This window comes from Oncorhynchus keta, chromosome 5, assembly GCF_023373465.1.
Source record: "Oncorhynchus keta strain PuntledgeMale-10-30-2019 chromosome 5, Oket_V2, whole genome shotgun sequence".
Taxonomy (NCBI): domain Eukaryota; kingdom Metazoa; phylum Chordata; class Actinopteri; order Salmoniformes; family Salmonidae; genus Oncorhynchus; species Oncorhynchus keta.
In genome coordinates, this window is record NC_068425.1 from 7,582,125 (window position 1) to 7,598,101 (window position 15,977).

General features: G+C 44.7%; 1 protein-coding gene across 1 annotated transcript; it reads left to right on the plus strand.

Annotated features, from left to right (window-relative positions):
• Positions 1-1,559: 1,559 nt before the first annotated feature.
• LOC118384416 (uncharacterized) lies at positions 1,560-6,616 on the plus strand. Its single transcript, XM_035770934.2, has 5 exons — positions 1,560-1,676; positions 2,026-2,162; positions 2,685-2,816; positions 4,837-4,974; positions 5,137-6,616. Exons 1-5 carry the CDS (start codon positions 1,661-1,663, stop codon positions 5,329-5,331), a joined length of 618 nt encoding a protein of 205 aa, XP_035626827.2. The 5' UTR covers positions 1,560-1,660; the 3' UTR covers positions 5,332-6,616.
• Positions 6,617-15,977: the final 9,361 nt, after the last annotated feature.

The following is a 15,977-nucleotide window of genomic DNA, read 5'->3' on the forward strand; positions in this document are numbered from 1 at the left end:
ACACCGTGCAATCAAGATGTGTGTGGGCCTGCTGTCATTGCGCAATGCACATAGCCCGAAGTAAGACGACTTGACTTGCTGCTGATAAAACGATTTCATAAATGGGGATATTCGGCTTTAATATTTTTGAGCCAATAAAATATGGACTAAGCATTTGGTAAAGCAACCTTATATCCTTTGTATATGCCTACTCAGATGGTAGCGTACGTAAAATGTCGAATTGCTACAACTAGAGTTGTGAAATTATGTACATATATTTTTCCTGAGTAATGTAGCCCTACATGAACGTCACTGAAAATGCCATGAGGCTGTTTGAGTCATGGCTCGCCATGATGTCAACAGCTACACGTGCGAACGTTCTCCGCTGTGTATTTGGAGCGCAGATAGCTACTTTCAAGCATAGCCTATTGTCCGCAGCGCGACTGTTTACTTCAGGATATCAAATTGAATCAAAAACTCATGTTACATGCTTTCTGAATTATAGGCTACAACTAATTTCCCATTCACAAATGTCAATTAAAGAGTAAAAAAATTATAGCAATTATAGCCTATAGGCCTGTTAGTCAAGTCACCAGCTAGGCCCTTTTAAAGTGGATTTCATCATTTTCAACACGCTTTATAAATAAAACGTTGTTTAATAGATGGGGTTAAGACACAGACAGTTAAACATCAGGGAGTGCTGTAGGGTAGGTGCGACAGTAAGTCCAGACATTGACAGCCAGGTGGAGGGATCACCGGGTAGGACAGTGGATCCAATCAACATAAGGCATAGCTTTGTTTCATTTATTTGATTCATTATGTGCAGCTCAAAGTGTTTCACAATAAGAAATAAAATAATATTGGCCTAGTTAAATACAAATAATAGCATCATAATAGATGTAAAACAGCTAAATAAAACAATTAGGCTTAGCCTATATATCGTTTCTGTATTGATAGCCTAATAGGCAAGTTGCCTTTTTTTTTAAATCATAAACGCAGTTTTAATCACATGGATTATATATTTGCTCATGTTCTGATTTTCAAATCAAATTTTATTGGTCACATAAACATGGTTAGCATGCGAGTATAGCAAAATGCGTGTGCATCTAGTTCTGACAGTGCAGTAATATCTAACATGTAATCTTTCCACAACTACCTAATACACACAATTCCACAACTACCTAATACACACATGGATGGAATAAGAATGTGTACATATAAATATATGGATGATCGATGACTGAGCAGCATAGGCAAGATTCAATAGATGGTATAAAATACAGCATATACATATGAGATGAGTCATGTAAGATATGTAAACATTATTAATGTGGCATTATTTAAAGTGAATGCATGCCAAGCTATCACAAGGTCAGCCGGAGGTAAGTCCTATTATCTCTCAAGGGATTTGATTCAATATGTAATGTAATCTCATTTCCGATTGAGCCTACATGAATTCAGTCTCCGCTAAAGCGAGATCATTGCCTGTACATTTCAATCACGCTGTAAAACTGGACTTCTGCAATGTAGATTGAATAGAGACCAAATTATTAGTCACTCACTATTGCAGGTTTACAATGACCCTTCAGTGGAAATTCCCATGAATCGTACTATCGTTCATATAAATACTTCAAGTCTCCTTCAAGTCTTTAGCAAAATAGACTAACCATACTGACACGGAATGAACACTCTCAAAAGTAAGTGATATTTTATCTTATATTTGTATGAATACATGTGACTAGGACACTCTTAATGAGTGCATTTGTTCTGCTTGATGCAACTTTTTTTTATTACTTGGAAACAATATTTAGTTTTTTAAAATTATTGTCCGAAGAAAGTCATAATAGCTTGGACATATTTTGAGTGGTTGTCTCCAGGTATTTTTTTATTGTGCATGGATTCCGCGTAACTCAATGCACTATATTTGGCACGCGCTACTTTCTTGCTTACGGTTCTGCGCTGCACTGGCTGTACGTCATAGTTCAACTTGTTAAGGATCTGTAGCATTGTAGAGTCGTTCTGCAGCTGTTTTTTCCTTTCTCAAAGTTGTAGGTCTTCTCTGCTGTTCAGCTTTTCTGGTCCGGTCCGCGCATATTTCAGAGAAGTCAATGGACGCAAGGAGTTTGGTCGAAAAAATATTAGGCAACATCCCTGTGGTTCACGAGTCTAGTGTCAAAATCATGGTAAGTCTATGGGAGGGCGATGGTGTCCTGTTCTTACCTGGTGTATATTGTCTTTACTGCATGTAATTTATCGCAAACGTCTATGGGTAAAATTACGCAGCTTTGCATGGTCTTTAATGCTCAATTTGAGTTGAAATCACGTTGACCGTTTGATGAATTTGTATCATGCAAATATTGTGGTTTGTTTTTGCAAAAAAACACCTCTAGCACACGACAGGCCACATTTAAAACTGAAGAATGCAAAGCATGTATCTAACAAAGATCAATATCACCTTTAGCTGCAGCTACATTTAGTCAATTCAATCATGCCTTGTAGCTGCAGGCCAATTAAGGAAAATCTAGGTTTAATTAAAATGCTAATCAGATGCATTTCTTTGTGCATTTACACTTGCAGTGGTTGGTTTTACATCCAGTCATGACCACTAACACCACAGATTCCAAAAGTGCACTAACCATAACTTCTCTCTGTTTTACATTTACATTGGCTCCAGCTCTTTAACCACACCACTCCTGTTCTCCTAGGGCCTGACCCTTGACCCGTCCAGCCAGTCTAGGAACATGCCGTACCAGTCCATGGTGACCTCCCTGGGCATCCCCGCAGCACCAGAACTAAGGACTGTCTGCAGACCCCTAAACCAAATAGATTTCACCCTGGTGAGTGTGCGTGTGTCAGTGCTGTTTAAGATGAGGGAGGACAATTCTTTTTTTTAATGAGCATGGCCTTATTTCTATTACAGCGTATCGGATTACTGTCAGTCAAATTCCATTCACCCAGCTCAATGTAACATCGCTAAGTTTAGACTACTACATGTTACAACATTTTTCCATATACCCATCTGGAGGTTGCTACAACCTAGTCTATTAATGTAAGTTCACAACGTAGGTGCAGAGGTCGAGAGCCGCCTTGCACACTCTTGCCTGCATCTAGCTGATCTAGGGTGTAATCATTAGTCCAACTGTTGCAAACAAGTTTCTATTGGACAAATTTGGGTATGTTTATCCATGTTTCGTTCTGTTTGCTTCTGTTTAAGAAACATTTTTCAACTGAATCGGCAGAATGAATACACCCCTGATCACACGCAAACGCAGTTCACTTTCATAGCAGCCACATACAAACGGCATGATCACTTTTGTTGTATAATTCTATCTCACGTCTATACAATCTCCTCTCACATTTTCCCTTTGCTTGGGGACTTCAGTGCACAACACATCAGCTGAAAAAACCTTTTTCAAGCAAATATTTATATCATAACCACTAAACGCTACACACAGCGTACATCGTTGTCATCATATTAGCTGACGTCATAGTCAACATAGCTACTATAACTAACGCGCTAGTAAACCCGCTACAATCATGCAGTACAGTGTAAAGTCAGCAAGCAGTTTAGCAGTTATACCTGCCGGCCCTGGTGGCAGTAAATATTAAAACCAAACGCTAACCTTGACTTGGAAGAGTTTCAGTGTTTGATAGCCAGCGAGCTAACATAGCATCCCTCTCTGTTTGAGCCGGGTGTTTGATTAGGCTAAACTAGCTAGCTGCATTTTCTAGCTAAGCAAGTGAAAGTGAAAAAAATACAACAAAATATAGCGCTCTCTCTCTCTCTCTCGCTTCGCCTTAATTTTTGAGGAAATTAATTTGTTCAAAACTGTTCAACTATTGTCTTTCTCTTTGAGTCAACTACCCAGTTAATGCACTGCAGTGCTGGCTAGCTGTAGCGCATGCTTTCAGTTGTAGATTATTCTCTGATCCTTTGATTGGATAGACACCATGTCAGTTCATGCTGCAAGAGCTCTGATAGGTTTGAGGAAGTTGTCATAATTACTGTGTAAGTCTATGTTTGGGGGTGAGAGCCGTGACTCTCCTAGGTTTTGTATTGAAGTAAATGTACCCAGAGAAGAATGGAAACTAGCTCTCCTCCAGCTGGTGCTACCCTACAAAGTGCTGTTGAGGCTACTGTTGGGTTATCATTCGAAATACTTGCTACACCAGAAGTTAATGGTTATCTGAATGAGGAATGTATATGGTTGGGTCAATTAAGGGTGGATATGAGCCCTGGGCTTGGAGAGTTACTAAGTGAGGGAAAAGCCAATCACATGGTTGTGGTCACTGATAAGGGTGGATAGCTGTGGATTAGTGAGGAATGGGGGCCGAGGTCAGGTCACACGAAGGGAAAATTAAGTTTATTACACACATCACTTAACTTTCTGCCTAGCAACACAGATGTCATGTTTAGAGAAAAGGAGAAGAGTCACCCTAAAGTCGGGTGTAAATACTCGTGCTGGTGGGAACATGTCTTTGTCTTTTCAGCTGTCTGACCCGTTGGGTAAATAAACTTGGTTTGAGCTTTTCCTAGTTGTCCATTAGTTTTTACTCTGTTTATTTAGAACCTAACACTACTGTTGATCTTCTTTACAAAACAGTGTATTTTAATCAATTATTTGGTGGCGTGAATATATTTCGTATTTTTATGAAACTCACTGAGAACAATGGTCCTTCCCTTCCTCCACTGGTGTGTGTGTAGGGAAAACAATGCTATGATTCTGCTGAATGTTACAGATAGATTAATAAAGCTGACATGATTAGTTTGGACACGATTCCTTATTGGGTTGTGTCCTAGCCTACTGGACATGGTCCTGGTTAGTTGTCTGACTAGCTGTGTGTTTCTGCCTACAGGAGGTGTGTCTGAGCAGTATGTCTGCAGGGCTGCAGCTGTATCAGGATGTGCTGGGTGAGCTGAAGGAACGTGGGACAACTGACAAGGTGACAGGACTCCTGGCTGATATCAGAGACCTGCTGGCCCAGGTCAACAAGGTGAGACTGACACACACACACACAAACTCCCTAAGTAATAAAAAGTAGACGCATGCACACTGGCGGCACAAGATCATAGAGATCCTACAATCATATCATCACACTTGAGATGTTCCTTTAGGTTAATAACCTTCTGTATGTGTTTGTTTTTGTGTTTTTCAGATGCAGGAGCCTGGCCAGATGAGCAGTGTGGCCCAGTACGAGGCCTCGGGACTGGCCTCACGCCTCCCAGGGGACTACGAGGTTCAGGTTGCAACTCACTTTACCCTGCTGCAGCTCCGTGACTTCACACAGAACCTAAAACGCAGCCTGCGCAACGTCGAACACCTGACTTCCAGGCCAGGACAGAGGGGCTGAACTGTACTCTACAGCAGCAGCAAAACCTGTGCAGACATGGATGGGGGACCGGAGGGGGGTCGTCCGTGCCAGAAGCCTATTGGACATCTAAGGCAACTGCGTAGTGATGTAGTCACTACTGTTCCCCATCAATTGGGATAATAGCAACTGGTCAAGGACTGAGTGCCTGCTTTTCTTCATCTCTTTCTCCCCATGGGGGTTTTGTTCTTAGCTCGTTCTGCCACTCATCACCACCTCTGATTGCTTTCTCAGACTTTCCTTGAGCTAAAACAACACTGATAGCTGCCATATAGTGGCAAGTCTCCGACAGTCTCTGAGATACTTATTTATACTTAAAAAATATATATATTTATGAAGTACTGGGATATCATTTGTTTGTGTATTTGAATTCATTTGTTGTGTATGCAGGTATTTATTTGTAATGTATTTATGTATTTATACTGTATGTGTTTGTTTACTGATTGATACTGTCATTCCTAGACTAATTTCCTGGTGGGTGTCAAGAGATTTGTACTGTATGTGGTTTGGCAGAGGTCATATTTTTTTTATATACCAGGAGCTCCGATCTCCTTCTCTTTGTTTTATTTATTATTATATATATTTTTACAGGACAATAGGAATTTGGAAGACATGTATAGAACAAACAGTGAGGATGGGCTTTAGACGAACGGCCGAGTTGAGACTTGATCCCGTCGCCTTGGAGGCATGTGTGGTCTGGGAATCGAGTGTGTTACTGCTCGAACCAGACTCCGGCACGAGAGGGTTATTGGTCAATACAGTCACCCCTAGAGTCATTTCCTGGTAGGTGTGTCATTCCCTGTTTAAGAAGTTCCTATTCTAGTTTTTATTAACACAAGTCAAGTGTGAATTGATGTTAACTGACTGTGTGTGTTTTAGTCATCACTTATAGTGTCGTAAACATCACACTTGGTGAAAGCCTGGAAGGTTATCTATTTATTTTGTCTAACCCTGATGAACTATACTCTTCACACTGAAGTATGTAAGACATTGAACATGTTCTAATGTGTGTAGTTTAATTAAGAAGGTTGGATGGTACTTGTGACAACGTACTGTATTTAGGTCTAGTGTGTATCAAGCGTGTCCTTGTTTAAAATGGTGATGTCATCTTATTAACAGAAATGATTTTGTTAGTGAACCCTATGGGAAAATTACTTTCTACAATTGTACTATACTTGATCAGTTACTTGCGTTAATCGGTTGATTCCATATATTTTGCACTAAAGTGTTTTATTTCTCCAACAGTAATAAACCTTTGTGTTACTTTTCTAGTCTCTGTTTCGTCAGAATGGAAGTTACCTGGAGCAATACAGTGTGCTCAGTTAAATAAAGGTAAAAAGTGTATATATATACTCAGGAAGGATTTCCTGCAAACACACTTGTGTGAAGCATCCAGGCTGTTAGAATGTGATTTTGGCTATGAACTCCTCTCATAAATTAACAAACATTGAAAGCTTCCAGGCTGTTCACTGTTTACATGCCTTGTTGTTTTCTGGGAAGAATCAGGGAGCACTCCCATTGTTGTTACAGCTATGGTAAGCACTTTGGTCAATCTGGAAAGCCAGAATGATGATTCAGATGTTTCTTACTTTCCAATGTTGTCCATGACTTGATTGACCATTTTGAACAGATTCACAACATTGTCATAGAGCTGCGAAGACCTGTTGGAGACGGCAGAGCTTTCACAAGAAGCAGGGATGTGAAGAGGGAACAAATCAAATTATATTTGTCACATGTACCTAATACAACCGGTGTAGACCTTACAGTGAAATTCTTACTTTTACAAGCCCTTAACCAGCAATGCAGTTTTAAGAAATTACCTCCAAAAAAAGTAAGAGATAAGCATAACAAATGATTAAAGAGCAATGCATATAGTCTGGGTAGACTTGGGGGGTAGAACTATTTAGGAGCCTCTTGGACATAGACTTGGGTCTCCGGTACCACTTGCCGTGTGGTAGCAGAGAGAACATGACTAGGGTGGCTGGAGTCTGACAATTTTTAGAACCTTCCTCTGACACCGCCTGGTATAGAGGTCCTGGATGGCAGGAAGCTTGGCGATGTACGCACTACCCTCTGTAGTGCCTTGCGGTCAGAGCAGTTGCCATACCAGGCAGTGACGCAACCTGTCAGGATGCTCGTGATGGTGCAGCTATAAAACCTTTTGAGGTTTTCAGTCTCCTGAGGGGGAATCGGTTTTGTCGTGCCCTCTTCACGACTGTCTGTTGGGAGAATTATGATTAAATGACTAAACAAATCATTTTAAATGGAACTGTAACTAAGTAAACTTATACTCTGTTTTATATCTGATTAACAATATGAGTTCATAAGAAGGGATTGTGTGACACGGACAAGGAGTAATTAAAGTTAATGAACACCATTCCAACTAGGAAGAAATAATAATAATAATAATATTATTATTATTATTATTATTATTATTATATTATAGGAAGAAATAAATGGTTTGTGGATTAAGTAAACAGATAAGGTAGTTAACCTATGGTTGAACTGACGAAACTGAGCTCTGGGCTGTTCTAGGTAAGGAAGTGAGTGCATTCCTAGGTTTTCTGTTAATTAGAACTGTCAGCTAAGTGGTGATCGATAATGTTGAGGGGTCAAAAAGTTCATTCAGTTGTGTTGTGTGTCCTGTGTATGTGCTGGGGGGGTCAGAATGAACTCAGAACCTCATGAACCTTTAAAGTTCCCTTTGACCCGGTCTGGAGATTCATTTTAGGAGCAATGAAATTACGTCATGTTATTGTATATAAACTGTTGCTCGTGGTAAAGTGGCAGCGCACTCCGAGAATAAATTCTGTTACCTATTATTGAAATGGCTGGTCTCCGTCTATTTTATGCAAACAAGAATCTTACAAATTCTCATGAAATAGATTAAGGGTTTTCAATTAATAAAAACACATTGTCATAATTAAATTACAGTAACACTGTCTTGGTGTGCTTGGACCATGTTATTTTGTTGGTGATGTGGACGCCAAGGAACTCCACCACATCCCCATCGATGAGAATGGGGACATGCTCGGTCCTCCTTTTCCTGCAGTCCACAATCATCTCCTTTGTCAAATTGACAAATTTCTTCAGCCTACTGAGGTTGAAGAGGTGCTGTTGCGCCTTTTTCACCATGCTGTCTGTGTGGGTGGACCATCAGTAATGGTTTCGCCACCCACTGGAGGGTCTGGGACTGTACCATTATTCACATGAATAATTGTACTTCGTACAATCAGGCAACTATAGACAGGCAACTTACTAGAATCGGTGTCCCTGGGAGCAATGTTCCCTTCAATTTTTGGGGCACTGAGCTTTTGACTTCTATGATTTTCAATGTAGGCCTAAATTGCATGATACTTTTAAAAACATTTTTACATTATGAAGGGCTTGACATCAATTAATGATTTTTTACTTGGTCTGTAACACCATGGGCCAAATAGGTGACTGTAAATTGCATTGTATTGTGTTGTAGTATGCAAGACACCACTTTAAAAAATGTAATGTAATGCTTAATTATTACCATACTGTCAGGCATATGTGTATCGTGACAGTACCCCCCATATCGTGACAGTACCCCCCCCCTGACGCGCGGCTCCAGCTGCGCGTCGACACCGGCCTCGGGGACGACCCGGAGGGCGAGGTGCAGGGCGATCCGGATGGAGACGGTGGAATTCTGATAACATGGAAGGATCTAACACGTCCTCCACCGGAACCCAGCATCTCTCCTCCGGCCCGTACCCCTCCCAGTCCACGAGGTACTGAAGGCCCCTCGCCCGACGTCTCGAATCCAAAATGGATCGAACAGAGTACGCCGGAACCCCCTCGATGTCTAGAGGAGGCGGAGGAACATCACGCACTTCAGCCTCCTGGAGCGGGCCAGCCACCATCGGCCTGAGGAGAGACACATGGAACGAGGGATTAATATGGTAATGAGTGGGTAGTTGTAACCTATAACATACCTCGTTCACTCTCCTCAGGACTTTAAACGGCCCCACAAACCGCGGACCCAGCTTCCGGCAGAGCAGGCGAAGGGGCAGGTTTCGGGTAGAGAGCCAGACCCTGTCCCCTGGTGCGAACACTGGGGCCTCACTGCGGCGACGGTCTGCGCCAATTTTCTGGCGCCTTATGGCACGCTGAAGGTGGACGTGGGCTGCCTCCCAGGTTTCCTCAGCGTGCCGAAACCAATTGTCCACCGCAGGGGCCTCGGTCTGGCTCTGATGCCAAGGAGCCAGAACCGGCTGATACCCTAATACACATTGAAAGGGAGTAAGGTTAGTGGAGGAGTGACGTAGCGAGTTCTGAGCCATTTCTGCCCAGGGCACGAACTTCGCCCACTCCCCCGGCCGATCCTGGCAATAAGACCGCAGAAACCTACCCACATCCTGGTTAACTCTCGCCACCTGCCCATTACTCTCGGGGTGAAAACCTGAGGTAAGACTAACCGAGATCCCCAGACGCTCCATGAACACCTTCCAGACCCTTGATGTGAACTGGGGACCCCGATCAGACACTATATCCTCAGGCACCCCATAGTGCCGGAAAACGTGTGTAAACAGGGCCTCTGCAGTTTGTAAGGCCGTAGGGAGACCGGGCAAAGGGAGGAGACGACAGGACTTTGAAAACCGATCCACAACGACCAGGATCGTGGTGTAACCCTGTGAAGGTGGAAGATCAGTAAAAAATCCACCGACAGGTGCGACCATGGCCGTTGAGGAACAGGTAGAGGTTGTAGCTTACCTCTGGGCAGGTGTCTAGGAGCCTTGCACTGGGCGAACACCGAACAGGAAGAAACATAAATCCTCACATCCTTAGCTAAAGTGGGCCACCAGTACCTTCCTTCAAGACAGCGCATCGTCCGACCTATCCCAGGATGACCAGAGGAGGGTGACGTATGAGCCCAATATATCAATCGGTCGCGGACAGCAGACGGAGAGTACAGACGACCAGCTGGACACTCAGGGGGAGAAGGCTCTGCACGTGACACCCGCTCAATGTCCGCGTCCAGCTCCCACACTACCGGCGCCACCAGACACGAAGCTGGGAGTATGGGAGTGGGATCCATGGACCGCTCCTCTGTGTCATACAGCCGAGACAATGCGTCTGCCTTAATGTTCTGGGAGCCTGGTCTGTAAGAAAGAGTAAACACAAAACGAGTGAAAAACATGGCCCACCTTGCCTGGCGAGGATTCAATCTCTTCGCCTGCCGGATGTACTCCAGATTACGGTGGTCAGTCCAGATGAGAAAAGGGTGTTTAGCCCCCTCAAGCCAATGCCTCCACACCTTCAAGGCTTCTACGACAGCTAACAGTTCTCGGTTCCCCACATCATAGTTTCGCTCCGCTGGGCTGAGCTTCTTCGAAAAGAAAGCACAGGGGCGAAGCGTCAGTGGCGTACCCGAACACTGAGAGAGCACTGCTCCTATCCCAGCTTCGGATGCGTCCACCTCCACTATGAATGGCAAAGAGGGATCCGGATGAGCCAGCACAGGCACCGAGGTAAACAGAGTCTTCAGGTGCTCAAAAGCCCTGTTCGCCTCAGCCAACCACTGCAAGCACACCGGGCCCCCCTTTAGCAGTGAGGTAATGGGAGCTGCCACCTGACCAAAACCCCGGATAAACCTCCGGTAGTAATTGGAAAACCCCAAAAAACGCTGCAACTCCTTTACCGTGGTTGGAGTCGGCCAATTACGCATGGCTGTAATGCGGTCGCTCTCCATCTCCACTCCTGAAGTGGAAATCCGATGCCCTAGGAAGGAGATGGATTGTTGGAAAAACAAGCATTTCTCAGCCTTGACATATAGATCATGCTCCAACAGGCGACCAAGCACCCTGCGCACCAGGGACACATGCTCGGCACGTGTAGCAGAGTATATCAGAATATCATCGATATACACCACTACACCCTGCCCGTGCAGGTCCCTGAAGATCTCATCTACAAATGATTGGAATACTGATGGAGCATTCATCAACCCATATGGCATGACCAGGTACTCATAATGACCTGAGGTAGTGCTAAATGCCGTCTTCCACTCATCACCCTTCTTAATATGCACCAGATTGTACGCACTCCTGAGATCCAATTTTGTGAAAAAACGTGCCCCGTGCATTAACTCAATAACCGTATTGATCAGAGGTATATATTTCACTGTGATTTTATTAAGACCTCGATAATCAATGCACGGGCGTAAACCGCCATCTTTTTTCTTCACAAAAAAAGAAACTCGAGGAGACGGGTGAAATGGATGGCTGAATGAACCCCTGATGCAGGGATTCAGAGACATATGTCTCCATAGCCTCCGTCTCCGCTTGCGACAGGGGATACACATGACTCTTAGGATATGCAGCGTCTACCAGGAGATCTATCGCACAATCCCCCTGTCGATGGGGTGGTAATTGAGTCGCCTTCTTTTTACAGAAGGCGAGAGCCAAATCGGCATAGTCGGGGGGAATGTGCATGGTGGAGACCTGGTCTGGACTTTCCACCGTAGTAGCACCAACGGAAACCCTTAAACACCTACCTGAGCATTCTCGCGACCACCCCGTGAGAGCCCTCTGTGGTCAAGAAACAGTGGGGTTATGACAAACTAACCAGGGTAGGCCTAGCACCACAGAATACGCAGGAGAATCAATAAGGAAAATACTAATCTTCTCCTTGTGACCCTCCTGCGTTATCATACACAAAGGTGCAGTAACCTCCCTGATAAACCCTGACCCTAATGGTCGACTATCTAAGGCATGAATAGGGATAGGCATATCCACAGGAATAATAGGGATCCCTAAACTATGAGCTAGACGTTTATTAACAAAATTCCCAGCCGCACCTGAATCAACTAGTGCCTTATACTGGGAATGCAGTGAAAAATCAGGAAAAGAGACAGAGACAAACAGTAGAGCAGCAGAGGGCTCTGGATTAGAATGGTGCCTACTCACCTGGGGTGATTCCAGAATGCCCTGCCTGCCCTCTCTATTCCCAGAGGAACCAACCCGGCACCGACCAGCAGTGTGCCCTCTGCAACCATGAATGGTGCTCCAGCGGGAACCCCCTCCGGTCTCCCTGCGCACCATCCCTCCCAATTCCATAGGTTCGGGAGAGAGGGTGCGGGAGGATGGAACAACCAGACCCCGATCTAGACGTCCACGAGTAGCCAGCATGTTGTCCAGCTTGATGGACATGTCCACCAGCTGGTCGAAGGTGAGGGTGGTTTCTCTACAGGCCAGCTCCCGACGGACGTCCTCGCGTAGACTACAACGGTAATGGTCGATCAGGGCCCTGTCGCTCCATCCAGCACCGGCAGCCAAGGTCCTAAACTCCAAAGCAAAATCCTGTGCACTCCTCGTCTCCTGCCTCAGATGATAGAGGAGCTCCCCCGCTGCTTTGCCTTCAGGTGGGTGATCGAATACTATCCGGTATCCTGTGGGTAGGGATAAATGGATCCTCGATTCCAGAGAGGAAAAAACGTTCACGGGAGATTCCGGTTGTGGTGGTGGTGGACCTGGAGAAACTCCCAGTCTCTCCCAGCGGTCCATTTTCTGGACAATGTGCTCCATGATGGAGCTGATACAGTCAAGCTCCCTCGCTTGTTCCTGAACGCGTTCCTCCAGGTCCATGGGTATAGTGTCTTCTCCTGCTGACTTCATATATATTGGTCAGAGATTCTGTCAGGCATATGTGTATAGGTGGCAGGGAAGTCAGGCGCAGGAGAGTCAAACGGAGTGTAAAATGGAGTCTTTTAATAATGTCCTAGTAACATGCTCCATAACACTAAACAGGAAAAGAACATAAACAAAATATGGGTACGAAGACCCGACGCGCACCTATACAACAAACAACACTACACTGACAATAAACAATCTCTGACAAAGACATGAGGGGAAACAGAGGGTTAAATACACAACAGGTAATGAATGGGATTGAAAACAGGTGTGTGGGAAGACAAGACAAAACCAATGGAAAATGAAAAAAGGATCAATGATGGCTAGAAGACCGGTGACGTCGAACGCCGAGCACCGCCCGAACAAGGAGAGGCAACGACTTCGGCAGAAGTCGTGACACATACAGAGAATAAGGCAATGTAGACTACCCCTCTGCCTATAGGCTTATTTACATATTTGAGCCTTTCTCAAAATAAAACACTGCCCCTTTAATTAAGACATGAGCTTTTTACCTGACTGGCTTTTCAAAAACAGATTGAAATGTAGCTTACACATTTTGTGCTCTTATAGGAAGCAGGAACTCCCCATTGCTTACCTATACTTATCTATTACTAGGCTAATAACTCGCTAACAAGCGAACAATATAAAGAATGTGATTGAAAGACCGCTTTTGGACCCCCTCCGTTAAAATAGAATTCTACTCCGTTGCGCTCTGGCTCTGCCTACAACAAAATCACAGACTCAATCTTGCAAAGTTAGATTTTTTTCGGTTTGTTGCATTCAAAAAAGGCTGATAAAGTTGATTGATCAGAGAAAAAGGGAAGCTCATCCAGAGGCGGCATGTTAAATGTGCAACCAGAGGGGAAAACATTATAGACCACCTTTACTCCACACACAGAGACTCGTACAAAGCTCTCCCGCACTCTCCATTTGGCAAATCTGACCATAATTCTATCCCTCTGATTCCTGATTACAAGCAAAACTGAAAACAGGAAGCACCAGTGACTCTGTCTATAAAAAAGTGGTCAGATGAAGCAGATGTTAAACTACAGGACTGTTTTGCTAGTACAGACTGGAGTATGTTCCGGGATTGTTCTAATGACTTTGAGGATTACACCACATCAGTCGCTAGCTTTACCAATAAGTGCATCGAGGACGTCGTCCCCACAGTGACTGTACGTACATACCCCAACCAGAAGCCATGGATTACAGGCAACATTTGCACTGAGCTAAATGTAAGAAATCCCGCTATGCCCTCCGACGAACCATCAAACAGAAAAACCATCAATAGTGGACTAAGATCGGGAAGTACGACACTGGCTCCGACGCTCGTCGGGTGTGGCAGGGCCTGCTAACTATTACAGACTACAAAGGGAAGCACAGCCGAGAGCTGGCCAGTGTCACGAGCCTACCAGACAAGCTAAATATCTTCTATGCTCGCTTTGAGGCAAGTAACACTGAAACAAGCATGAGAGCATCAGCTGTTCCGGACAACTGTGTGATCACGCTCTTCGCAGCCGATGTGAATAAGACCATTAAACAGGTCAACATTCACAAGGCCACAGGGCCAGACGGATTACCAGGACGGGAACTCCGAGCATGCGATGACCAACAGGCAAGTGTCTTCACTGACATTTTCAACCTCTCCATGTCTGAGTCTGTAATAGCAACATGTTTCAAGCAGACCACCATAGTTCCTGTGCCCAAGAACACTAACTGGATCCTGGACTTCCTGACGGGCCGCCCCCAGGTGATAAGGCTAGGTAACAACACGTCCACCACAATGATCCTCAACACGGGGGGGCCTCAGGGGTGCGTGCACAGTCCCCTCCTGTACTCCCTGTTCACTCATGACTGCACGGCCAGGCACGACCCCATGATGAGACAGCCTATAGGGAGGAGGTCAGAGACCTGACCGTGTGGTGCAAGGACAACAATCTCTCCCTCAACATCATCAAGGCAAAGGAGGTGATTGTGGACTACCTGAAAATGAGGACCGTGCATGCCCCCATTCTCATCGACAGGGATGTAGTGGAGCAGGTTGAGAGCTTCAAGTTCCTTGGCGTCCACATCACAAAACAAACTAAGATGGTCCAAGCACACCAAGACAGTCTTGAAGAGGGCACGACAAAACCGATTTACCCCCCAGGAGACTGAAAAGATTTGGCATGGGTCCTCAGATCCTCAAAAGGTTTTACAGCTGCACCATCGAGAGCATCCTGACAGGTTGCAATCACTGCCTGGTATGGCAACTGCTCAACCTCCGACCACAAGGCACTACAGGGGGTAATGCGTACTACCCAGTACATCACCGGGGCCAAGCTTCCTGCCATCCAGGACCTCTACACCAGGCGGTGTCAGAGGAAGGCCATGAAAATTGTCAAAGACTCAAGCCACCCTAGTCATAGACTGTTCTCTCTGCTACCGCACGGCAAGCGGTACCGCAGCGCCAAATCTAGGTCCAAGAGGCTCCTAAATAGCTTCTACCCCCAAACCATAAGACTCCTGAACAGCTCATCAAAAGGCTACCCAGACTATATGCATTGCTCTTTAATCATTTGTTATGCTTATCTCTTACTTTTTTTAGGTAATTTCTTAAAACTGCATTGTTGGTTAAGTAAGGGCTTGTCAGAAAGCATTTCATTGTATTGTATTCGGTACATTTGACAAATACAATTTGATTTGATTTGTTCCCTCTTCACATCCCTGCTTCTTGTAAAAGCTCTGCCGTCTCCAACAGGTCTTCGCAGCTCTATGACAATGTTGTGAATCTGTTCAAAATGGTCAATCAAGTCATGGACAACATTTGAAAGCAAGAAATATTTGAATCATCACTCTGGCTTTCCAGATTGACCAAAGTGCTTACCATAGTTGTAACAACAATGGGATCGCTCCCTGCTTCTTCCCAGAAAACAACAAGGCATGTAAACAGTGAACAGCCTGGAAGCTTTCAATGTTTGTTAATTTATGAGAGGA

What these genes read in the sequence shown, in the direction of transcription:
- LOC118384416 (XM_035770934.2), top strand. An exon ending in AGTCTAGTGTCAAAATCATG is followed by an intron (nt 2,163 to 2,684) that starts GTAAGTCTATGG and finishes CTGTTCTCCTAG; the next exon opens with GGCCTGACCCTTGACCCGTC. An exon ending in TGCTGGCCCAGGTCAACAAG is followed by an intron (nt 4,975 to 5,136) that starts GTGAGACTGACA and finishes TGTGTTTTTCAG; the next exon opens with ATGCAGGAGCCTGGCCAGAT.